This window comes from Dromiciops gliroides, chromosome 3 (genome assembly GCF_019393635.1).
Source record: "Dromiciops gliroides isolate mDroGli1 chromosome 3, mDroGli1.pri, whole genome shotgun sequence".
NCBI classification, from domain to species: Eukaryota; Metazoa; Chordata; class Mammalia; order Microbiotheria; family Microbiotheriidae; genus Dromiciops; species Dromiciops gliroides.
This window is the reverse complement of record NC_057863.1, coordinates 626502864-626528794: the sequence shown is the minus strand read 5'-3', so window position 1 is coordinate 626528794 and position 25931 is coordinate 626502864. Positions and strand designations below refer to the sequence as shown.

At 40.3% G+C, this 25931-nt stretch overlaps 1 protein-coding gene across 4 annotated transcripts in view; it reads left to right on the top strand.

The window, feature by feature from the left end:
- Nucleotides 1-22165, top strand: part of CA6 (carbonic anhydrase 6) — a 76045-nt gene extending 53880 nt beyond the window's left edge. For all 4 annotated transcript variants that reach the window (XM_043996802.1, XM_043996805.1, XM_043996803.1 and 1 more), the window contains 7 exons: nt 3756-3904; nt 10722-10817; nt 14060-14129; nt 16007-16164; nt 19027-19147; nt 21070-21208; nt 21676-22165. In XM_043996802.1, coding sequence (XP_043852737.1) covers nt 3756-3904; nt 10722-10817; nt 14060-14129; nt 16007-16164; nt 19027-19147; nt 21070-21182 — 707 coding nt within the window. In that variant the 3' untranslated portion in view covers nt 21183-21208; nt 21676-22165. The remainder of the gene's footprint in view (nt 1-3755; nt 3905-10721; nt 10818-14059; nt 14130-16006; nt 16165-19026; nt 19148-21069; nt 21209-21675) is intronic.
- The last annotated feature ends 3766 nt before the right edge of the window (nt 22166-25931 follow it).

The following is a 25931-nucleotide window of genomic DNA, read 5'->3' as shown; positions in this document are numbered from 1 at the left end:
GGTTTTATCCTTATTTTTTACTTTTAATTTACTTTTAGTTTAATTTAATATTTTAATTTTAAGGAATTCTTGGAGGCAGCTAGGTGGTGCAGTGGATAAAGCACTGAGTTCAAATACGGCATCAGACACTTGACACTTACTAGCTGTGTGACCCTGGGCAAATCACTTTACCCCCATTGCTCTGCAAAAAAACAGGGCAGCTAGGTGGTGCAGTGGACAGAGCACACTGGCCCTGGATTCAGAAGGACCTGAGTTCAAATCCAGCCTCAGACATGTAACACTTACTAGCTGTGTGACCCCGGGCAAGTCACTTAATCCCAATTGCCACACACACACACACACACACACACACACACATGAAATTCTACTTTTTTCTGAGTCAGGAATATTGTGATGTCTGGTAATGTCAATATATATAATATTATTTTACCTCAGTTATATTATCATTGTATGATAAGCACAATGCTTTGCCATCTCATTGTATTACAAAATAATGCACACTGGGGGCAGCTAGGTGGTGCAGTGGATAAAGCACCGGTCCTGGATTCAGGAAGACCTGAGTTCAAATCTGGCCTCAGACACTTGATACTTACTAGTTGTGTGAGCCTGGGCAAGTCACTTAATCTTCATTGCCCCACAAAAAAACAAAACAAAGAAACGAAACAAAAACAAAAACAAAAAACCCAAAATAGCACACTCCACTATGCCTTTAAAAGTGCTCCATTTGAAATTCCCTTTTCTCTTCTCTTCTTATTTTGACATGATAGGTATATATACCAGTAACAAAGAGATTTTTTTAAATTATAAAAGTATTTTATTTTTTCCCAGTTACATGTAAAGATTTTTTTCAACATTTTTTTTTTTGGGTGGAGCAATGGGGGTTAAGTGACTTGCTCAGGGTCACACAGCTAGTAAGTGTCAAGTGTCTGAGGCTGGATTTGAACTCAGGTACTCCTAAATCCAGGGCTGGTGCTTTATCCACTGTGCCATCTAGCTGCCCCTCAACATTTGTTTTCATAAGATTTTTAGTTCCAAATTTTTCTCCCACCCTCCCTTCCCTCCCCTTTCCCCAAGATGGAAAGCAATCTGATCTAGATTAGATAGCTACAATAACATTAAACATGTTTCTGCATTAGTCATGTTGTGAAAAAAGAATCAGAATAAAAGGGAAAAACATAAAAAAGTAGAAAAAGTATGGTTCAATCTGCATTCAGATTCCAACAGTTCTTTTTTTCTGGATGTGAAGAACATTTTCCATCTTGAGTCCTCTGGAATTGTCTTGGATCGTTGTATTAGCTTTCATATCATGAAATATTTTTCTTTTGTTTTTTTTTTTCCCCCTTAACCATTTAAAAATGTAAAAATTTTTCTTAGCTTGGGAGTCACATAAAAACAAGCTAGGGCCATGATTTGGCTCATGGGCTGGGCAATAGTTTGCTGACCTCTGATCTGGACAATCAAAGAACTAAATCAAGCTCTGATTTGTACTGTTTGCCAAGTGACAAGATGTTAATGCTCGAACTGAAAATTTAACAGTGAGAGCCAATAGGAGCTGGCCCTAGCATGTCCCTGAGTGTATATATTTTTTTGGTTTCTTGAGAGATAAATAGAAAATATCTATGTTTTCATTGGGGGACTCCCAGTGTGGAAAGTCCCTTTACTAATCTGGAACTTTTAGTCTTACTAAGTTCCCTAGAACAGGGCTTCTTGAACTTCTTCCATTCATGACCCTTTTTGTGACCCCAGCTATATAGGTATATAAAATAGGTATGCATAACTTTTGACTGCTGCGAAATTTTTGGCTACCCCACATTCAGTTCCGTGACCGCATATGGGGTTGCGACCCACAGTTTAAGAATAGGCATTATCGGGCAGCGAGGTGGCGCAATGGAAAAAGTGGAAAAAGCACCAGCCTTGGATTCAGGGTGACCTGAGTTCAAATCCAGCCTCAGACACTTGACACTTACTAGCTGTGTGACCCTGGGCAAGTCACTTAACCCTCATTGCCCCACGAAAAGAAGAAGAAGAAGAAGAAGAAGAGGAAGAAGAAGAGGAAGAAGAAGAAGAAACATTATCCATGTTTTATTGATGCAGAAACTGAGGCTAAGTGACATTAATGACTCACAGTCACACAGAGTTAGTGGAAGAGTCTGGTCAAGAACCCAGACCAGTGAGTGCCCTTCCTAATATACCGTTCCTTCCTCTATTAATGTTCTATCATCAATGAGTAAACTGGACTTTTAGTAAGTATGACTTTAGAATAGGGTCAGCAAATTCTGGCCCATGGGCCAAATTCAGTCGGCCATCTTTTTTCGTATAGCCCATTAGCTAAGAATGATTTTTACATTTTTTTTAAATTATGAAGGAAAGATGTTTATTGTCAGAGGCACAGAATCCCATTGAGTTCCACACATTGTACAATGTTAAATTAATTAAAACATTTTTACCATACATGAATAGAATTCATTTTTAATCATTTACTAATACATATTTAAATATTTATCTTTAGTCTCACATGAATTCTGCCATAAGATGAGCAAGGGTGAAGTTTTTTTTTTTTAAATGGGGTAATGAGGGTCACACGGCTAGTAAGTGTCAAGTATCTGAGGCCAGATTTGAACTCGGGTCCTCCTGAGTCCAGGGCCAGTGCTTTATCCACTGTGCCACTTAGCTGCCTCCACAAGGGTGAAGTTTTAAGGAGCAAGAGTTTTTGAGAAAAGCATATACAGAGAGGGTCTTACATTTATTTTCATTTAATTTTTATTTCCAGAGCCTCTCCCTCCCCTCTCCAACATTTTCCTCACCCATCAAGAAGGCAAGAAATACAAAACCCCATACAAATATAAATTCATGCAGAACAAATGTCTGCATTAGCCATGTTCTGAAAAAAATCAAGAAAAAGAAAGGAAGATTTAAAAAATATGCTTTAGTATGCTACACTGTGAGTCTATTAGTTCTCTATATGGAAGTAGATAACATTTCACCATGAGTCCTTTGGAATTGGGAGGGTCATTGTCTTGATCAGAGTTGCTAAGTTTTTCACAGTTGGTTACCTTTACAGTATTGCTGTTTCTGTGTAAATTTGTTCTCCTGGTTCTGCTCACTTCACTTTGCATCAGTTCATACAAGTCTTCCCAGGTCTTTCTGAAACTATCCCCATCACCATTTCTTATAACAATAGTATTTCATCACCATTTAAAAAATTTTTATTTAAATCTTATTATAAGTAAGAACATTAAACCCCCCCCCCAAATTTTGCCAATGAGCTATACAGTCAGGCCAATGGATTTGGCCCTTGGGCAGGCCATGGTTTGTCAACCTTTAATTCACAAGGTTACATAGACTATCATATTAACTCAGTCTAGACTAGGGTGACGTTCTAAACTCTGCTCTCTAAACAGGTCCAAAAACCTTACCATTCTCAGGAAGTACAATGAATAAAATTATCACTGGAGCTGCAAATGGTTTTTTATTCTACCTCAGACAAGTTCTAAGAACTGGCAGGGGTGGTGGAGTGGTGGGGCAGGGTGGGTCAGTCCCCAGACTCACTGCCAAAATTGATTGGGATTGTAATCCACAGATAGGGAAACTTGCATTCCTGACTGACTTGGGACAGCTTTCTCATTTGCTCTGAACTATTGACTCATTGTGGGCAAATAGGTGGGTGGCTATTGTCAAAGCTGCTGAGCCTGTGATGACTTGTTGTACTGGCTCCCAATCCAACAACCCCTTTGTTGCTGTCTGTTCTCTTCCAGTCCAGTGCAGTTTGCCGTCCTCCATGAACATCATTGAAGGATTGCCCTACCTCTACACAGCTATCCAGTTGCATTTTCACTGGGGTGGAAAAACTGAAGACTCCCACGGTTCAGAGCACACCATAAATGGAGTTCGATTTGACAGTGAGGTATACAACTGGAATTTAGCTTATAAATATCCCTTCTCATTAGAATCATCTTTAACGATGGGGGTAAATATTGGAACTTTGGTATTCAGGCAAGTTAAAGCAAAGCTAGTGTTTTAAATCATATGGTTATATTCAAATTATTGTGGGTTTGAGTTTATCTTTAGGAAAGTCTGACCATATTTGAGTCTTTACGAGCCCCAGCTATATTGTCATACCAGAGGCAAGCTAAATGGCTAAGTGGTTAGAATGCTACATCTAGTCAGGAAAACTTGACTTCAAATCTGGTCTTAGATACTTACTATAATCCTTTATTACCATAACCCCAGAGTTAGGGTGTCTGCAGTCCATAGAGTGCAGGACCTGGAGTCAGGAAGACCTGAGATCAAATCCAGCCTCAGACACTTAATAGCTGTGTGACCCTGGGCTTTAATTCTGTTTGCTTCAGTTTTTTCAGCTATGAAATGACTTGGAGAAGGAAATAGCAAATAACTCCAGTATTTTTACCAAGAAAATGGGGTCACAAAAATTGGACATGACTAAAATGACTGAATGATGATAACAACAACAATACATCTATTCAATTCAATTCAGCAAATATTTATTTATTTGTTTTTTTTTTTTCAGGGCAATGAGGGTTAAGTGACTTGCCCAGGGTCACACAGCTAGTTAAGTGTCAAGTGTCTGAGGCTGGATTTGAACTCAGGTCCTCCTGAATCCAAGGCCAGTGCTTTATCCACTGTGCCACCTAGCTGTCCTCAGCAAATATTTCCTAAGCACTAGTGGTATGTCTTTGTTGGACTACCTTTGTGACGGGAACTTCTATATGGTTCAGATAGTATATCTGCAGTTGTATTCCTTCCAGGGCTCATCTTTTCCCAAATCCAACCCTTGCCTAACTTGCCAAGTTTTACTTCCCTCAGTTGTTCTCTTACCTCTCTAAACCATAAGATACCAATGTCTGCATGACAAAATCCTACATTGGAAGTCTTCCACAAGTCTTGCCCTCATGTCCCATCATTGCATGGAATTGACCCTAGGTTCTTCAAGGCTGTGCTAATCAATGAGTGAATGCACAAGCATTTCCATAGCTCACATTCTAATAAGAGACAACAATTCATACAGGAGATTTCAGCTGCAAGTCAGCTGGATAGGCCCAGTGGTCCTTAGAGTACAGTGAAAAAGCAAATGGTAATACATCTTCTTTGATGACATTTCTATGTATTTATTTGTGATGTTGAACCACTTCAAAGTGACAAGGACTTTAGTGGTAAGAACTCTCTTTTCTGGATCATCAGGAGCCTGTGGCTGGCTGAGGCAGCCGACAGATGGCATCTCCATAAGGCTTGTTCCCCTGGATGATGGCTGTGGAGGTTGGGCTGGTAGCAAAGTTGGTGGTTTGGAGATGGGGAACATCCTTGAGGTTTTCGTACTTACCTACCTGTGAGGTGTTGTGGTCGGCTAGCCCCTTCTCTATCAGAATGGCTCCCTTCATTATGCCTGTGAGGCCCAGAGAAGAAGCAGGATCAGTGGTCTAGGGAGGCGGGGATACTTCAATTCTCAGGGTCCTAGGTTGTTTCCAGTGGTGTCTGAAGGGAATAGGTGGTTCAAGTTGTGGTGGTCCATCTGACCTGCCTGTCACATGCTACCTCCTGTCTTGCCCCCAGGATGCATTTCTACTTGAGCTATAATGGCTTGCCTACCTCCTCAAATCAGGTAATATTGGTAAACACAGAACAATGTTTAGCATATAACAGGTGCTTAATATTTGTTTGTTTCCTCCCTTCTCCTCAGTTGGGGGTGGGGGAAGCTCACATTTTTTTTTTTTTTGGTGAGGCAATTGGGGTTAAGTGACTTGCCCAGGGTCACACAGCTAGTAAGTGTTAAGTGTCTGAGGCCGGTTTGGACTCAGGTCCTCCTGAATCCAGGGCCAGTGCTCTATCCACTGTGCAGGAAGTTCACATTCTAATAAGGTGAGAAGGGGCAGCTAGGTGGCACAGTGGATAAAGCAATGGCCCTGGATTCAGGAGTACCTGAGTTAAAATCCAGCCTCAGAAACTTGACACTTACTAGCTGTGTGACCCTGGGCAAGTCACTTAACCCCCATTGCCCCACAAAAAAAAAAGAACCAACTAATAAGGGGAGAAGACACAAAGAGGGAGGTTTCAGCTACAAGTCAGATGGAAAGATAACATATCTGAAGGAAGAGGACCTGTGGATGTAAAAATCCAAAATGGCGCTGTCTTGCACTTTTTCCTTCAGTTTTCCCTGTGACAATGTTAGAATAGCAGAAAAGGGGGTTGGTGGTACTTACAGCTGTAGTTTTCATTTACAGACTTGAATTGAAATGCTGATACTCAGATTTGAGACTTTTGTCCAGTGACTCATGAGTCGATCCACTATTAGAAAAAGGAAACTATATATGTATGATATTTACTGCAAGTAAAACCAGATGACATTTTATTACAATCTTTTTTTTGAACTCAGATACTCCTGAATCCAGGGCCCGTGCTTTATCCATTACACCACCTAGCTGCCCCCCAGATTACATTTTAAAAGTTGCTGCCAAATGCAAGTGCAGCTCACAGGTTCTGTTTGAAGAGACGATGCAAGGAGTTGGCAGAGTGGATTTCATCATGTGACCGAGGGCAATCAGAAACATCATTTGGGGAGCCAAATAGTCATCTTGGCTTGCCATGCTCATGATGAGTGGGAACAAAACTTACCATGAAGATCATTGCAGTTAATTCACTAATGTAGGGAGTACAGAAAGAGAAGAGAAGAAAGAAGTACCTTGAGGGACTCCCCTGATTAGGGGGAAGGAGATGGCTTTTTTTATTTGTTTGTTTTTGTTTTTTAGCCAGGCAATGAGGGTTAAGTGACTTGCCCAGGGTCACACAGTAAGTGTCAAGTGTTTGAGGTCGGATTTGAACTCAGGTCCTCCTGAATCCAGGGCCGGTGCTTTATCCACTGCGCCACCTAGCTGCTCCCAAAATAGTATACTTTGATCTGCATTCAGAGTCCATAGTTCTTTCTCTGGATGTGGATAGCATTTTCCATCATGATACTTTTGGAATTATCTTGGATCATTGTATTGCTGAGAAGAGCTAAGTCTATCATAATTGATCATCGTACAATGTTTCCATTACTGTGTACAATGTTCTCCTTGTTCTGCTTATGTGAAGAATGTTTAAGGATGGAGGAGATCTGGGCATGTTTGTAGGCAGTAGGGAAAGAGCCAGTAGATAAGAAAGGAGACTGGAGAACAAGTAATGAAGACCATAGGTAAAAGGATTGGCCTTGGCAAAGGGCAGGTTACCTTGTCTTCAAAGGAGCAGAGAATGGATGAAGAATGCTATAGATACAGAGTGGTTCTGAGGTGTGGAGTAGAGAAGAAGAGGGAGCTCCTTATAGAGGTTTTGATTTTCTCAATAAGATAGGAAATAGGTCCTTTGCCAAGAGGAAATAGGAGAGTTAAGTACAGAATGGCACAGAGGGCCTGAGGAAAATGGAGGTCTAGAATAGCTGTTGTAGAGAATGTAAAAATTAATTAGGGGCAGCTAGGTGGTGCAGTGGATAGAGTAATGGCCCTGGAGTCGGGAGTACCTGAGTTCATATCCAGCCTCAGACGCTTAACACTTACTAACTGTGTGACCTTGGGCAAGTCACTTAACCCCAATTGCCTCACTAAAAAAAAAAATTAGAGAAGAATGACAATATTGTCATATAGAAACCATGGCCCAGTGGAGATTAGAGAACAGACATTTCCAGCAAACCCAGTCAGCTTGCTGCTATAACTTGCTCTGGTCACATTTGGCAATACCAGAGTGACAGCAGAGAGGGTGGGTGCATGGGTAACCCTGAGTTGGGGTTCGTCAAGGCTCATGTGCCAATGGAACAAAGGGATAAGGGTCTCTAGGGTAGAGGACGGAGCCCAGTCAACATGGCCAACATGGGGTTAAGTTTATGAGAGCAGAAGAAAGTGAGGTGGGAGGGGTGCTGGACTAGAAGAATGGAAAGGGGTGGAGGAACTAGAAGTCGCAATGAGGATGAAGAAGAGTAATTTTAGAAGGAATAAGGCAGAGGGAGATGAAAGAATAGGAAGGGAAACTTGAGAATTCTGCGTCATGGAGACTGTACAGTTATGGGAGATGAGATCTCCCTTATGACCATCTCTGTGTATGGTTAATATAGTGAAGAAATAGGTCATGAAAGTTGAAGGGTCAGGAAGACCAGAATTCAAATCTTGCCTTACGGGGCAGCTAGGTGGCACAGTGGATAAAGCACCAGCCCTGGATTCAGGAGGACCTGAGTTCAAATCTGGCCTCAGACACTTGACACTTACTAGCTGTGTGACCCTGGGCAAGGCACTTAACCCTCATTGCCCTGCAAAAAACACAACCAAACAAACAAATCCTGCCTTAAGACATGTACTCTCTGTGTTTCTCTGAGCAATTCTCTTGGCCCCTTTATGACTCATCTATGAAATGAGAGAGAGAGAGAGAGAGAGAGAGAGAGAGAGAGAGAGAGAGAGAGAGAGAGAGATTCAATGATCTCCAAAATTCCTTCAATCCCTAAATCTATGATCCTGTGACTTGGGAAGGCAGAAGGCAAGGATTGAAGAGAGGAGCAAGCCTTATACTGGAGAGACCTGGGGCTGGTCTATTGCCATAATAAAAGCCTAGATGGGAGCCATTGGTGTTTGGAATGAAACTCAAAGAGGAAGTTGAGTGATGGTGGCAGAGGGAAAGTTTGGAAATAACCATGAGCAGCAAGGAGTGTGCCTGTTCTTCCTCCTAGAACAGTCAACAGGATGGAGAAAGAGTTCCCAGTACTGGAATGATTGGCCACAAGTGTGATCTCTTCTAGAGAGAACCAAGGTTTTGTGAGCTCAAGAAGCTGAAAAGAATGGGGCAGCTAGATGGCGCAGTGGATAGAGCACTGGTCCTGGAGTCAGGAGTACCTGAGTTCAAATCCAGCCTCAGACACTTAACACTTACTGGCTGTGTGATCCTGGGCAAGTCACTTAACCCCAATTGCCTCACCAAAAAAAAAAAAAAAAAAAGAAGCTGAAAAGAATATGGGAAAATACCACCACTAGGTCTACACTCCAAAGAGATTAAAGGAAGAGGCGAAGGATCCGTATATACAAAAATATTTATAGCAGCTATTTTTGTGTTGGCAAAGAAATTGAAATCGAGGGGATGCTCATCAACTGGGGAATGGCCAAACAAGCTATGGTATGTGAATGTGATGGAATACTATTGTGCTGTAAGAAATAACGAAGTGGGGCAGCTAGGTGGCGCAGTGGATAGAGCACCAGCCCTGGAGTCAGGAGTACCTGAGTTCAAATTCGACCTCAGACATTTGACACTTACTAGCTGTGGGACCCTGGGCAAGTCACTTAGCCCTCATTGCCCTGTCCCTCTCCCCTGAAAAAAAGAGAAGGAAATGGCAAACCACTCCAGTATTCCTGCCAAGAAAACCCCAAATGGAGTCATGAAGTGTCAGATATGACTGAACAACAACAAACCCAAATCCTTCAAATTGCTCTACAGAAGTGTTAATTTCCCCAGGAAGTATCAGTTCTATGTGACTTTTCCCTAGCACATAGTAGGTACTTAATGAATGTTTATCGGTTGAGTGATTTTATTTTATTTTTATTTAGTATTTTATTTTTTCCAATTATATGCTAAGATAGTTTCCATTCATTTTTGTGAGATTTTGAGTTCCAAATTTTTCTCCCTTCCTCCCCACTCCAGAAGCCAGGAAGAAATCTGATATAGGTTACACATTACAATCATGTTAAACATATTTCCACATTAGTCATGTTGTGAGAGAAGAATCAGAACAAAAGGAAAAAAAAACACAAGAAAGAAGAAACAACAACAATGACAAAAACAATTTGCATTCAGACTCCATAGTTATTTTTCTGGTGTGGAGAGCATTTAAAATCATTAGTCTTTTGGCACTGTCTTGTATTGCTGAGAAGAGATGTCTATCACAGTTGATTATCATATAGTGTTATTGTAACTGTGTACAGTATTCTCTTGGTTCTGCTCACTTCAATCAACATCAGTTCATGTAAGTTTTTCCAGGGTTTTCTGAAACCTGCCTGCTCATCATTTCTTACAGCACAATAGTATTCCATTCCATTCATATATGATGGAATGATTTTAAAGTAGGAGTTCTTAGGCTGGGATATGTGAACTTAAAATTTTTTTGATAACTGTATTTCAATATCATTGGTTTCCTTTATAATCCTCTATATTTTATTTTATGCATTTAATGAAAACATCAGTCTGAGAAGGGTCCACAGATTTCACCAGACTACCAAAGGGTCCTTGACACACAAAAACTTGGGGAAGCCATGTTTTTAAAGTTCATTACCCATTATTACAATTTTCCTTCTGTCCTTTGGTTGTCTAGGACAGTGGTCTTCCAAGTGAGGAGTGTAGCCACTGGGAACTCTGGGGGCCCATAGCTTGACCTTAAGGGACGTGTGATCAACTCATTAGATGAGTTCAAGGCAGGAGGGACAGCTCTCAAAGTTTGATTTCTGGAAGTTGCTTTTGACTTTTGTACCTGTACTGCCTGACGTTTTTGAACGTGTTGAATTAAATTAATTAGCACCTCACCTTGGGGGAGGGGACAGGGAACATTAGGAAAGGCTTCCATGGTATCTACCCAATGAGTGCTGCATCAGATTCTTGCAGGGGACCCTGGGACTCAGATGAAAGAAGGCTTGTTTCAGGCATCTGTGGTTCTTCCTTTAGAGGAACATGCAGACATCACCCTGACCTTTGCTCTGTCCCCACAGTTGCACATTGTACACTACAATTCTGATAAATACAACAGCTATGAAGAAGCCAAAGACAAGCCTGATGGTTTAGCTGTGATTGCAGTTCTCCTTAAGGTAAGCTTTTTTGCCATGGCTGATTGGGCTCAGGTGGCTGGTCTAGTACCTGGAAAGGGTTCCTTTCCTCCCCTTCCCTGTTCATTCTTTTTGAAATAGAATTAATCTTAGTTCCCAGAAGCTCAGACCCTGCAGGGGAGTTGCTCCTCTATCCAGTCCCTGGTCACCATCACTAGTTCACCCCTTTATTATCTATTTCAGGGAACGATGGGCTCCTCTGAAATTCTGGGTCAGCTTTGAATTATGTTTGAAGGGCAGAAATGAGCAAGGCCCAGACACAATGGTGGTGATTCCAACATGATCTAAGGGCAAGGGTTAACCACAAAAGGGTCGTTATTAGACAAGCCATTTCCCCATGTTGCCAGTGTATATAAAGGGGAAAAGTGGAATAAGCATTTATTAGGCTCCTACTGTGTGACAGGCACTATACTAAGCAATTTACTAATATGATCTCATTTGATTTTTCACAACAACCTTGAGAGGCAGGTGCTGTTAATTATCTCCATTTCACGGTTGAGAAAACTGAGGCAGAAGGAGGCTGTGACTTGTCCACAGTCACACAACTGGGATGTGTTTGAAGCTGGATTTGAACTCAAGTGTTTCCTGACTCTAGGCTGAGCACTCTATTAGTATGCCACGTATTTGTCTCTAATCCTGTGAATGATACATGTGGGCTGTGGAGGTGAAACTGGGGGTTTCTTCAACACTGCTGATGATCACTGTTTTTTTCTCTCCACTTAAAATTCCCCCAGCAAGAGATACCTCCAGTAATGCTTTGGAACTGGGGATACTGTCTCTTTTATACCTTGGCGACACCTCTCCAACCCCCAATCTCCTCACAGAGATACTACCGATGGCCTTAAATAAGAACAAATTTCATCATGAGAGGAAGGAGAGAAACATTTATTATTCTGCCAGACAGTGTGCTAAGGGCTTTCCAAAGATGATCTCATTTGATCCTTACAACAGCTCTGTGAGGTGGGTGCTGTCATCCACCCCCCTCCATTTTACAGAAACTGAGGCAAACAGAGATGAAGTGACTTGCCTGGGGGTAACAGAGCTAGGAAGTGTCTGATGCCAAATTTGAATTCGGGTCTTCCTGACTCCAGGCTCAGCACTAGGACTCCATATAGCTGCTTCTAGGGGAAAAAGAGTTGAATGTGCTATGTCTAATATTGTTCAAAACAAGCTACTTTAGTACCATTTAAAAATTACTTAGGGCTTGGGGCAAGAGGTCTGGAAGGGAATCTGGTCATTTAATAACCCTGCCTCCCACCAAGTCATCACTCTGAGAGGCAACTTGGGGGGATGGCCAAAGCCTTGGAGTCCAATTCAAATCTTGCTCTGGCTTCTTAGAAGCCAAATGACCTTGAGCAAGTCCTTGTACTTCTCAAATTATCTATAGCCCAATGTTACATTGAGGATCAGATGAGATAATGCCTTTGAATTATTTTGTAGCCATAAAGTGCTTTGTGAAAGCTTTTTAAAAAAAATAAGCTTTTGTTAATGTTTATTTCTTACATATTCCTCCCACTCCCAGAGAGCCATCCCATGTAACAAACAGTAATCTTTTTTTATTTTTTTTAGTGAGGCGATTGGGGTTAAGTGACTTGCCCAGGGTCACACAGCTAGTAAGTGTTAAGTGTCTGAGGCCGGATTTGAACTCAGGTACTCCTGACTCCAGGGCCTGTGCTTTATCCACTGCACCACCTAGCAGCCCCAACAGTAATCCTTTTAGAGAGGGGGAAAAAAGTCAGCATAACTGATCAATACATTGAAAAAGCACCCCCAAAACTGTGCAATGTGTAACAACACTTATCGACTTCACAGCTCCACCAAGAACTAGGTTTGGGTAGTTTTCTCACATCTCTTCATTTGAATTCAGCTTCATCTTTATAATTTTGTTACATTTACTTTTTTTGTGGGGCAATTGGGGTTAAGTGACTTGCCCAGGGTCACACAGCTAGTAAGTGTCAAGTGTCTGAGGCTGGATTTGAACTCAGGTCCTCCTGAATCCAGGGCCAGTGCTTTATCCACTGTGTCACCTAGGTCCCTGTTACATTTACTTTTGACTTTTTGGTGTGTCGTTATTTACATTGTTGTGGTCACTGCAAATATAGTTTCCTTCACTTCTGCTTCACTCTGTCATTTCATATAGATTTTTTCATGCTTCTCTGTATTCACTGCATGCATTGTCAGTACTTAAAAATTTTTTTTAAATTTATTGTCCACACCTCTGATTTCATTAGTGTAATGTATTCCCTTTAAGGAAACTCTGTCCATTAGTGCAAATCGGTGGTAGATAGAGGGCAGGCCTGAAGTCTGGAAGAATTAATTTCAAGTTGTCTCTGACATATATTGGATGTGTGACCCTGGGAAGGTCAATTAACCTCTCAGTGGCCCAGGCACTTAGATCTCTATAAGACTTCAAGCCAGTGGTGTGCTGGTAAATGTTTTAACAACCAGCTCTTTGTGGGGATGGCGGTGTGTGTGTGTGTGTGTGTGTGTGTGTGTGTGTGTGTGTGTGTGTGTGTGTGTGTGTGTGTGTGCAGCGCAGGGAGAGAATGTGGATAGGATGCGCTTTTAACCTTAGCCTGGATTATTTACACTTTTTCTATCATTTTCTTAAGTCTAGGCAGTCACCAACACAATAAATCAAGCCCTGATATAGAGCACTAGTCAATTGTAAATGCTCCTTTTGAAAATTTAACAAGTGGCTCTCCCAAATTGGTTGGGGCTACCTCTAGCAAACTCCTCCTTTAAGTTATTATTATTTACAACTAAAAGTACATTTCCCGGGAAGATCCCAAAGGGCTCTATAAGCATCATCCCTAGTTAGCAATGAGCAAACTGAACCAGTGTGAGATTGATTTGTGCAGTCATTTGTTAGTAAAGAACATGATCATCTCGAAGAGAAACTCTCTGTTTGATCTGCTTTTTCTCACTTCTTCCCAGAGAGGCCTCTGACTTGGAGTCAGGACAGGTCTCAACTTGAATCCTACCCCTGTCACTTTGTAGCAGAATGATCATAGGCCAGTCTCTTTAACCTTCCTGAGCCTCAATTTCCCCATCTGTGAAATGGAGATGATAAAACCCAGATCCTGTACTTCCCAGGGTAGTTAATGAGAATCAAATGAAATGTTTTCTAAATGCTAAATTTTGAGCTCTTATTATGATTTCTTGCTCTTCATCATTCTGAATTGCCACTGCACTCCTTCCCTATTCTTTATTTTTTCCTATAGGCTAAGGACAAACAAACGAATCCTCATTATGAGAATTTTCTTTCCCAATTATCCAAGATCCAAAATGTAGGTAAGTGAAAGTCAATTAGCCTAAGGGACACATCAAAAGGAGGAGAGAAGCAGGAAACAAGGCAGACAATTGGGAGATAAGGACCCATCTAGGTGGCACTGCCATCTCTGGGGCTCAGTTTCTCTTGCTACATATTTGCTTTTTTGGGTGGGGCCTTTGGAAGTACTTGTCCATAAACTTTCCTTGTGGTGAATGGCTATGTTTGGGGTACATAAATCTCAGGATCAGGGGGGACAAAAAAGGAATGTTGGACAGAGGGAAAAAATGAAGAATTTGGGGGCGGCTAGGTGGCGCAGTGCATAAGGCACCAGCCTTGGATTCAGGAGTACTTGAGTTCAAATCTGGCCTTGGACACTTGACACTTACTAGCTGTGTGACCCTGGGCAAGTCACTTAACCCTCATTGACCCGAAAAAACCCCCAAAAACCCCCAAAACAAACAAAAAAAATGAAGAATTTGTCATCAGAAGATCTGGGTTCGGGGGCAGCTAAGTGGCACAGTAGATGGAGAACTGGCCCTGGATTCAGGAGGACCTGAGTTCAAATCTGGCCTCAGACACTTGACACTTACTAGCTGTGTGACCCTGGGCAAGTCACTTAACCCTCATTGCCCTGCAAAAAAAGATGATCTGGGTTCAAATCCTGTCTTTGCCATTTTCTACCTTACCTGTATGAGACTAGGTAAGTCACTTAATTTTTCTGGGCCTTAGTTTCCTCCTCTACAAGATGGCCCAAGGTCCACTAAGTCTATTTCTTCATTCTTTATTGCTTTCACTCATATCTTTGTTAGCAGTATTCATCTTAACTCTCCAGAAACTTAGTTGTTTTCTGATATTTTTTCTAATGTGGGTCAATGAGTGTTAAATGATTTGCCCAGGGTCACACAGCTAGTAAGTGTCAAGTGTCTGAGGCAGAATTTGAACTCATGTCCTCCTGAATCCAGGGCCGGTGCTCTATCCACTGTGCCACCTAGCTGCCCTCAACTTAGTTATTTTCTGGACATCAATGATTAAGCAACAGGGTGAAAATTCTTCTAGTAGAATGTAAGCACCTTGAGGCCAGGACTATTTCATTTTTGTCTTTGTATCTCCAGTAGTTATTAAAGTGTCTGGCACCTTGTAGGCTTCTTAATACAAGTTTGTTTGTTTTTTGTATTGAATTGAATCCATTTTGAGCCAGAGAGATTAAAAAAGATTTTGGAGTATCTCAAAACAACAGAACCACTATCTCAACCTTACTGCCTGCAGTACACAACCATACCCAACATTTTCACCTGCACAAAGAAGTAGTTCCTCACATTGCTACATTTCTCTGGGACTCAGAGTTAGCCTAGATCAACAGTCTGGGGCATGCCATAGCCATATAGTACTCATAGTTTGGGGTCCCCTAGATTATTGTTATTTTTTTTTTTGTCAGGGCAATGAGGGCTAAGTGACTTGCCCAGGGTCACACAGCTAGTAAGTGTCTGAGGCTGGATTTGAACTCAGGTTATCCTGGCTCCAGGGTAGACACTCTATCCACTAAGGACAGTCTCACTCCTCTTCCACATTACCTCTTTCAGATACTGATAATCAGTTGACAGCTGTTCTGTCAACCAAAGTTTTCTCTTCAAGCTAAATGTCCCAGTTCCTTCATTTGCTCTTCTTGGCTTCTACTGTTTCCTAAAATCCCACTTTGCACAGGGAGCCTCTCCTGATCTCCCTTAATTCTAGTGCCTTCCCTCTGTCGTTTCCAATTTATCTTGTATATAGCTTGTTGTTGGTACATGATTGTTTGCATATTGTTTCCCCCCATTAGATTTTGAGCTCCTTGAGGGCAGGGACTGTCTTTTGCTTTTCTTTCTATCAACCTCTTTCATTTCCTGTCTCTTTCTGTTAGGGGATAGCGTAACTCTGGACTCCATTGATGTCGAGCACATGTTGCCCCCAAACTACTCAAGATACTACCGATATAATGGCTCATTGACCACTCCCCCATGCACTGAGAATGTTATATGGACGGTTTTGGCAGAACCTGTCACCATATCTACAGAACAGGTAAACATTCACTCCCCTGCTGTTATCCTTGACAAGTTTCCACTGATAGCCTTTGGAGAATGTAAGGAATTAATTCAGTTGCTCCACTCTGGCTCTTATTTTCATAAATTTAGATTGATTGGTTTCCTAGATGTTTAAGAAATGAGACCTTTATCAAAGAAACTTGCTGTAATTTTTCCTCCTAGTTTCATGTTTTTCTTCTAATTTTTCTGCATTAGCTTGGTTTGGGCAATCCCTTTTTTATTTAATGTAATCAAAATTAACCATGTTACCTCCCATGATCCTCTCCATTTCTTGTTTGGTCATGAACTCTTCCCTTATCCATAGATCTAACAGTAATTTTTTCTATGCTTTCCTAATTTGTTTATGATATAACCCTTTATGTTTAAATCATGTTCCCATTTTGAGCTTATCTTGCTATATGCTGTGAGATGTGGGTCTGTGCCTAGTTGTTTTTTTTTTTTTTTTTGGTGAGGCAATTGGGGTTAAGTGACTTGCCCAGGGTCACACAGCTAGTAAGTGTTAAGTGTCTGAGGCCGGATTTGAACTCAGGTCCTCCTGACTCCAGGACCATTGCTCTATCCACTGTGCCACCTAGTTGCCCGCTATGTGCCTAGTTTTTACTAGACTGCTTTCCAGAAGTTTTTGTCAAATATTGAATTCTTGTCCCCAAAGCTTGGATCTTTGGGTTTATCAAAGACTAGGTTATTATGAACATTTGCTTCTGTATATTGTATACCTAATCTATTTAATTGATTAACCATGTCATTTCTTATCTAGTATCAGATTGTTTTGATAATTACATTGTAATTTATAGCTTGAGATCTGGTACTGCTAGGCTTTTTTTTTTTCTTTCACTTTTTAAAAATCGATTCCCTTGATATTCCTGACCTTTTGTTCCTCCCGATGAATTTTATTATTGTTTTTCCTAGTTCTATAAATAATTCTTTGGTAGTTTGATTGATATGGGGCTGAATAAATAAATTAATTTAGGTAGAATTGTCATTTTTATTATGTTGATTCAGTTTATCCATGAACAGCTAATATTTCTCCACTTGTTTAGGTCTGTATTTGTAGGAAGAGTGTTTTGTAATTGTGTTTTTATAGTTCTTCTGTGTGTTTTCCTAGATAGACTTTCAAGTATTTTATTATTATTATTATGCAGTTATTTTAAATGGAATTTCTCTATCTCTTCTTGTTGGGTTTTGTTGGTAATACGTAGAAATGCTGATGATTTATGTGGTTTTGTTTTATATCCTACAACTTTGCTAAAGTTAATTATTTCAACTAGTTTTTTTAGTTGATTCTTTAGGGCTTTCTAAGTATATCATCATAACATATGGTTTCTAAAACTTTTTCCTCTATTAAGAATCATGGTGATGCAGCTCAGCCCAGATCTGCAAAGTCAGTGGGTGGATGGGTGAAATTCCCCAAACTGTGCTTATAAGAGGTTGTCTAATGGCTCTTTGAAACCTAAAGTAAATATTAGCAGCAGGAAATGTGATTTGGAAAAGTCTGCCCTCCAGGCTAGAGATTTAAAGGTCTTTTCATTGTTTTATTTTTTAAAATAATAAACATCTTTATTTATAGTTTTGAGTTCCAAATTTCATCCCTTCTTCCCTCTCTTCCTTCTCTCTTCCCTGAGATGGTAAGCAATCAGATATGGATTATACATATACAATTATGTAAAACCTGAACATATTAGTCATTTTGCACAAGAAAGTTTGAATAAAAGACAAAAATGAAAGAAAGTGGAAAATAGCATGGTTCAGTCTGTGTTCCATCAACAACAGTTCTTTCTTTGGAGGTAGATAGTCTGCTTCATCCTTAGTCCTTTGGGATTGTCTTGGATCATTGTATTGCTGAGAAGAGTTAAGTCATTCACAGTCCTTCATTGAATAATATTACTGTCTCTGTGCACAATGTTCTCTTGGTTCCACTCACTTCACCTATACATCAGTTCATACAAATCTTTCCAGGCCTTTCTGAAATCATCTTAAAGATTTTTTTAAAAATGCAAGAACATGGGAGCTACCCCAAGCTGGCCCAACTCCTTGGCCAAATGGATGGTTGATTGGGAAGGTGGGTCAAGGGATATCAAAGAAACTATCATGTAGAAATGGCCTATCTACCTTGAAGAATGCTACCCACCTTCTGGCAGGGAGATGATAGGCTAATAAACAAAATGAGATTCTTTTGGGCATGACCAATATGGGAATTTTTTTTTTTTTTAGTGAGGCAATGGGAGTTAAGTGACTTGCCCAGGGTTACACAGCTAGTGAGGGTTAAGTGTCTAAGGCCGAATTTGAACTCAGGTACTCCTGACTCCAGGGCTGGTGCTCTATCCACTGCACCACCTAGCTGCCCCAGAATTTGTTTTTCTTGACTATGCTTATTTTATTTTATTTTTTTACAAAGGTTTTATTTTATTTTATTTTCTCCACTGGAGGTGAGTGGGAGGGAAAACTAAATGTTTGATAATTGAAAATTTAATTAAAAAAAACCCAAACAAATAGAAATGGCCTATGTTAAAGGTACAATGATTCATTTCTCTTAGGTTGCTAACAATCCCATGGCTCAGTAAAAAGGTCCCAATTCCAGCCCAGAAACTAACTAATTCCCATAGCCTACACTTCCCCTACATAATGAATGTCTTCTGAGGGCAGCTAGGTGGTGCAGTGAATAAAGCACCTGCCCTGGATTCAGGAGGACCTGAGTTCAAATGTGACCTCAGGCACTTGACACTTACTAGCTGTGTGACCCTGGGCAAGTCACTTAACCCTCATTGCCCTGAAAAAAAACCAAAAACAATAACAAAAACAAAACCAAAACCCCATAATAAATGTCTTCTGTTACCTGCAGTTGAAGAAGCTACAGAACTCACTCCTGGATAATGATCATGAGACACTTCAAAATAACTTCCGGGAGGTTAAGCCCCTCAACCAAAGGAAAGTGGAGGCCAATTTTTCACTTCAAAAAAGAGGTCAGTGAAAGCCAGAACCTTGTGTCAGTCCTTGGGGATGGAATTTTCTTTCTTGGAATTTCTTGGTCATTAGGTACATTAGAGTGTTGACTTGGTGTATCATAGTGACAGTACAAGAGGCTTTATTTTCAGATCCTGACAGTTCTCAACCTCCAGTTCAGACATAGTGAACAGGCATCAAATGAAATGAATATAATATTCAAGGTTGGGGGAACAACGGCACACTATGTAATCAAGGGAATTGCCCTGAAATGGGAGCATAGAGAAAGGTTTCAAGGCATCCTATGACCTAATAATAATAAAAAATTAATATCAATTAATAAATTAAATAATAATAGCATTACTACCATTAGGTTGTAGGAAGCACCGAAATGATTTCTAATAAATAAGAATTATTAATAATAACAACCATCATGATTGTAGCTGGCGTTTATGTCTTGTACTTCAAGGTTTTCAAAATGTACCACATGTGGGGCAGCTAGGTGGCACAGTGGATAGAGCACCAGCCCTGGAGTCAGGAGGACCTGAGTTCAAACCCAGCCTCAGACACTTGGCACTTACTAGCTGTGTGACCCTGGGCAAGTCACTTGACCCCAATTGCCTCAACAAAAAAACAAATCAAAATGTGCCATATGTGTAATCTCATTTGATTCTTGTAATATCCCTATGAGCTAGGTTCTATCATTATCCCCATTTTACAGATGAAGAAACTGAGGCTGAAAAAGATTAAGTGACTTGCCCAGGATCAAAAAGTCAGTATCTGAGACAATAATTGAACTCATCTTCCTGATTCCTTATATCGGTGGTCAGTCAGTATTTATTAAGCTCCTGCAATTGTCAGGCATTGTGCAAAGTGACAGAGATACAAAGGAAGGGAAAAGATAGTCCCTGCCCTCAAGGAGGTCACAGTCTAATGGGGGAGACAATAAGTAAACAACCAGGAAGAAAAAGGCTATAGACAAAAAAAAAAAAAAGGCTGTAGACAAGACCAACCTGAGATTTGTCAACAGAGGGTAAAAATGAACATTAAGGAGGATCAGCAAATGCTTCTTTCAAGAAGGTTGGATTTTTTAGCTGGGACTTTCAAATCTACAAACTTTTTTAGTTGTTCTCCCCATCACTAACATTTTTTTAAGAATGCATCCCTAATATAGAAATACTTATTTGCAAGTTGTGTATATCTGTGTGCTAATAATTATGAAACTTAGAGGAATAGAAATTTCAAAGAATAAGATGGATGGAAATAATCTATCATCTTAGAACTTTTAGGAAGCCACTCGTCTTTATTGAATAGGATAGCGACAGGGTCAGATCTCTGTTTAAGGGAAATTACCTTGGCAGCTGAGTGGAGTAGGAAATGTAAAGAGGATATGAGGCAGGGAGACTAAGCAGGATATTGAACTAATTCAAGGCAAGAGGGGATGAGGCTGAAACTAAGGCGGGATCGCTGAGAGTGGTGATACAGGATGTATATGAGAGATCTGAAAGGTTTTTTGTTTTTTTTTTAACGGGGCAATGAGGGTTAAAGTGACTTGCCCAAGGTCACACAGCTAGTAAGTGTTAAGTGTCTGAGGCTGGATTTGAGCTCAGGTCCTCCTGAATCCAGGGCCACTGCTCTATCCACTGCGCCACCTAGCTGCCCCTGAAAGTTTTTTTTTTTAAATAAAATATTGGGAAAAAAAAAAAAGACAATATTGGCAACGGAGTGGATATGTGGAGTGGATGAGGAGTTGAGGTTGAAACCAAGGTTGTAAGCCAGGGTACCTGAGAGGACGGTGATGCTATGGGCAGTGATAGAGGAGTCGGGAAGAGGGGAGGGGTTTGGCAGAAAGGGAAGACATCATGTAATTAGGTTTGTGGCACAGAATACAATCCACCTCTACTTGCTCATTCTAATCAACACACTTGGTCCTGCGGAAAAGGAAAAGAATCGGGAAGTGCTAACTCGTCACCATCAAGGCCATATCGTCCTCATTCTTTTGAGGAGTGGAATCTGTATCGGGGCAGTTATGTACGGCCCAGCCACCACTACTGAAAGGCAGAAGCCTAGACGTGATCTGGGTAAGTGGCATGATTCAGGGGTATGCCCTGTGAGGCGGGATGTTCCCGGTGGTGTTAGTGGAAGTAACAGTCCATGTGTCTAGGTTGATGTTAAGCTATAATGGCCCGAGGAGCTACAAGGTAAAGGGTTGAGAGCAGGAACAGCTCAGGGGAAGGGAGGAGTTGGAGCTGTGTGTTTGTAGATAATGGATGAGGGGTGGAGGAGGTACACAAGTCCTGCCCCTGTTATTGTGGGGAGGGTGTTTTGGAACCATCTTCCCACTCTCCTTCCTATTGATTGATTATAAAGTCCTTTGGGGTCTCCAATTTCTTGCTTATCCTTGGCTTTAGAGACCAGTGCCTCATCCATGTCCCCTCTAAAGTGATTAGGATAATTTTCTGGGAGAGGGAAATTCCATCTTTTTGCCAGGGAAGGCCCACATGAGATGTATTGAAAGTCTCCTGAGAAATGACTGTTCTTTTTCTAGAATGTTCTGAAGGTACCAGTGGTGGTTTTCTAAAGAAAAAAAAATCCACCTGAGATGCTTTTCTACAGTTTAAAAAAGTCACAAAAAAGGCAATCCTTATCAGAAGTAAAAAGAAGCATTAAAGATAACCATTGTTGGCCACCAGCTTCCACCATGAGCTTGAAGATCCCACTTCACCATTTTCTTCACCATAAAATCATTCATTGCCCTGGATTCTTACTCAGTTGTTCCCTTTTCTATGCCAAGCTCCTTCTTGGATTGCTAACCTTGTACATTTCCCAGATAACTTAGTAGAACTGCTATTGCTGAAATGATCAAGTGATGGGATTAAATTATACCTGGAAGGGTTTAATAGAGACAGAACTGATGAAAGAAATGGAAATCAATCACTTTATGATATTGATTGTCTACTATTAATAACTGCTTTGATAGACATTAACTCTTAACCAATCTGTCCTTCTTCTAAGCTTTGACATGTAATAAAATTATTTGATGCTTAAAAGTTTTTCTTTTATACACACACATATACATACATACACATATATGTATACAGACACACATATATGTGTATGTGTGTGTCTGTATATATATTTTCCCACTCTTTTTTTTCAGGTGTCTTACTCCTTGAGATACACTCAGGGACAAAACAGGAGAGAGATGAAAGGAAGGAGAAAAAGAAGAGAGTGGAGATAAGACTAAGGGATATGAAAGAGATACTAGAGATGGGTAGCAGGGTAGAGGTGTGTGTGTGTGTGTGTGTGTGTGGGCATGGGTAAAATAATGGGAGGATTGAAAGATAAAAAGGATCCTGGAGGAAAGATGAAGGGAATGGGGATAACCTTGTCCAGTCCTTTATCATAAGTCTGAAAGGGGGGGGGGTGGTGTCAATTGAATAGATCAATTATGTCACTCCACCCCATTTAAAGTAAGTGTCAAGATGCTAAGTCCTGATACATTTATCAGGTTAGAACACATCAGTTGTTCAGCAAGTGTGAACAAGGCCTGGATACCTCCTTGAATTAATCAAGGACAAGAGGTCTGTTCCAGTTGTGACCATAGACATGTGGTCCCTTTTCTTTGAACTGCATCCCTAAATCCTTTCCTGTTTGTGTTAGACTTCAATCAGAAGATATTTCTTCCTTTTCTGAATTCTTCTATTTTATCTATTGCATTTATTCCCTCTTCCCTTTCATATAAGCAGTTCTCATTTGTTTTCATCTTTTCTCTCCCCAATATGAGCGTTTTTTTCTATGAATTCTTTTTTTTTACATCCAGATATTAACAAATCAATGAAAAAAAAAACTTTCTTTAGCACTTATGTGCCAGATTCTGGTTGTTAATCATTATGGGACACACCACTTGGTACCTGTTGTTATCCCTGCCATTAAGGGGCTTATAATTTAGTTGAGGAGAAAGGATAGATCCATAAACTATAATAACCAACATCAGGCTGGCATATGCTAAGTGCCAAGGGAGTGGTCCAGATAATAGAAAATAGAAACACTATAGAAAATAAAATAGCAATTGATTGGGGAATGACTAAACAAATTGTGGTACAAGGGCATAATGGATATTGTTGTATGGATGAAATGATGAATATGAAGAATTTAGAGAAACCTGAAAAAACTTATATGAATGAATGTAGAATGAAAGTCAGTAGAACCAGAAAAACAATATGTGCGATGACTACACCAATGTAAACAGATAGAATGTTGTATAATGATAATGACCAAGAAAGAAGCTTGGTTCTAGAAGAGTTGAGTAAACACATCTCCCTCTTTTCTTTGTAGAGGCTGGGAATTACAGTTGTAGAGTGTTGCATAAACTGTTGATTGGTTTTGCCCAATCTCTTTTTTCCCTCTTTATCCTTTGTTATAAGAGATGGCTCATTAGGTAAAGGATGGAGAGGGATATATCCAGAAACTAAAGTGAAGTAAAAACAAAAAATCTTAATTTAAAAAAAAAGGGGGGGGGGCAGCTAGGTGGCACAGTGGATAGAGCACCGGCCCTGGAGTCAGGAGAACCTGAGTTCAAATCTGGCCTCAGACACTTAACACTTACTAGCTGTGTGGCCCTGGGCAAGTCACTTAACCCCAATTGCCTCACTAAAAACAAAAACAAACAAACAAAAAAAGAAATTAAAAAAAAAAGTGAGGGGGCAGAGATTTGCCTGAGCTCTCTCAAATTATCCCTCCAAATAACTTTAAAATAATGCCTCAAATTAAATTCTAGAGTAGCAGAACCAACAAAAGGTCAGGGTGAAATGATTTTCCAGCCCAAGACAACTAAGGAGGTCATCAGGAAAATTCTGTCTCACTGGGGTGGTGGTTGGACCTACAGTAGGGTGCAGTACAGGCAAAAGTAGATCTAATTAAAATAGATAAACAGGTGTGGCAGGTGAAAGAAGAAATGGGGGGGGGGAAGGGTTTGAGCTTTTGAGCATATTGATTTATTAAGCAATACATGCCAATTGCCCGACAAATTGGGACTGTTAGCCTTCCTTAGTTTTGGCGCTAAACCCTGAATACAGGGAGAGACAGATTTTTAGAAGATTTCTTCTTTTTTCTTTCTTTCTTTTTTTCTTTTTTTTTTGTGAGGCAATTGGGGTTAAGTGACTTGCCCAGGGTCACACAGTTAGTAAGTGTCAAGTGTCTGAGGCTGGATTTGAACTCAAGTACTCCTGACTCTATCCACTGTGCCACCTAGCTGCCCCTGAGACAGATTTTTATACATTAAAAACAATTAATTAAATAAGACCAATTAATTAAAAGAAAATAATTAACCAGGATACAAAATTAGGTAATCTTATTTTTTACTGGAGGAAGGATTAGGGACTTTCCAAGTTGGGAGAGGGAGAGTGAACAGGTACAATTTCTTGAGATCAGAAAAACTGATTGATCAGTATAGGGCTAGTTTACAGAGAAGACATTTGGGCTGCTTAAGATGTGTAATTGTGAGAAAACTCCCTGCATCAATCTTCAGATTGTAGGTCCTTAGTTAAGGGTGTCTAAGCAATAGGTGGAGGTGGCCTAGCTCTGTAGCTACACAGAGCTAGGTTCAAACAATTCCAAATCCTCTCACAATTTCAACTTCTGAATAAAGTTTTCTCACAAGACAGAAATTGGATTAGATCCTTAATTGAATAGAAAGGGAACTGAGCTAGCTCCAGAACTGAGTCACAAGATGGAGTCATCAGTGTAGTTCACTCAATTTCTACTACCACTTGGTGTTCTAATCCCCTCAGTTAAATTACCTGATTTCTAAATTCCAAATTCTAATCTCCACAGGAAAACTACATTTTGCTAAAAGGTAGTAATACACTAAATAGTATAGCATCCACATTATTTTTTATTTATTTATTTTTTTGCGGGGCAATTGGGGTTAAGTGACTTGCCCAGGGTCACACAACTAGTAAGTGTTAAGTGTCTGAGGCTGGACTGAACTCAGGTACTCCTGAATCCAGGGCCGGTGCTCTATCCACTGCGCCATCTAGCTGCCCCAGCATCCACATTCTTAAAGGAAAAGTTAGATGAGTTACAGCAGGAACTAGGCATTAAAATAACATTAGTAGGGGACTTCAACTTTTCTCCCTCAGAACTAGATAAATCTAACAACCCCCCTCCAAAAAGTAAAGGAGATAAAAAAGTTAAGTAGAATAGAATTTAATTTTTTAAATAGAATTTAATTTTTTCCAATTACATGTAAAGATAGTTTTCAACATTAATTTTATTTTTTATTTTTTTGCGGGGCAATGGGGGTTAAGTGACTTGCCCAGGGTCACACAGCTAGTAAGTGTCAAGTGTCTGAGGACGGATTTTAACTCAGGTCCTCCTGAATCCAGGGCCGGTGCTTTATCCACTGCACCACCTAGCCGCCCCATAACATTTATTTATTTATTTATTTATTTTTAATTAATTAATTTATTTTTATGGAGCAATGGGGTTAAGTGACTTGCCCAGGGTCACACAGCTAGTAAGTATTAAGTGTCTGAGGCTGGATTTGAACTCAGGTCCTCCTGAATCCAGGGCTGGTGCTTTATCCACTGCGCCACCTAGCCGCCCCTAAACATTTATTTTTTAATAAGATTTTGAGTTCCAAATTTTTCTCCCTTCCTCTGTGCCTTTCCCCTTCTCCAAGACAGGAAGCAATCTGATATAGGTTATACATGTGCAAGAACATTAAACATATTTATACATTAGTCATATTGTGAAAGAGGAAACAGAACAAAAGGGAAAAACCACAAAGCAAGCTGGAGT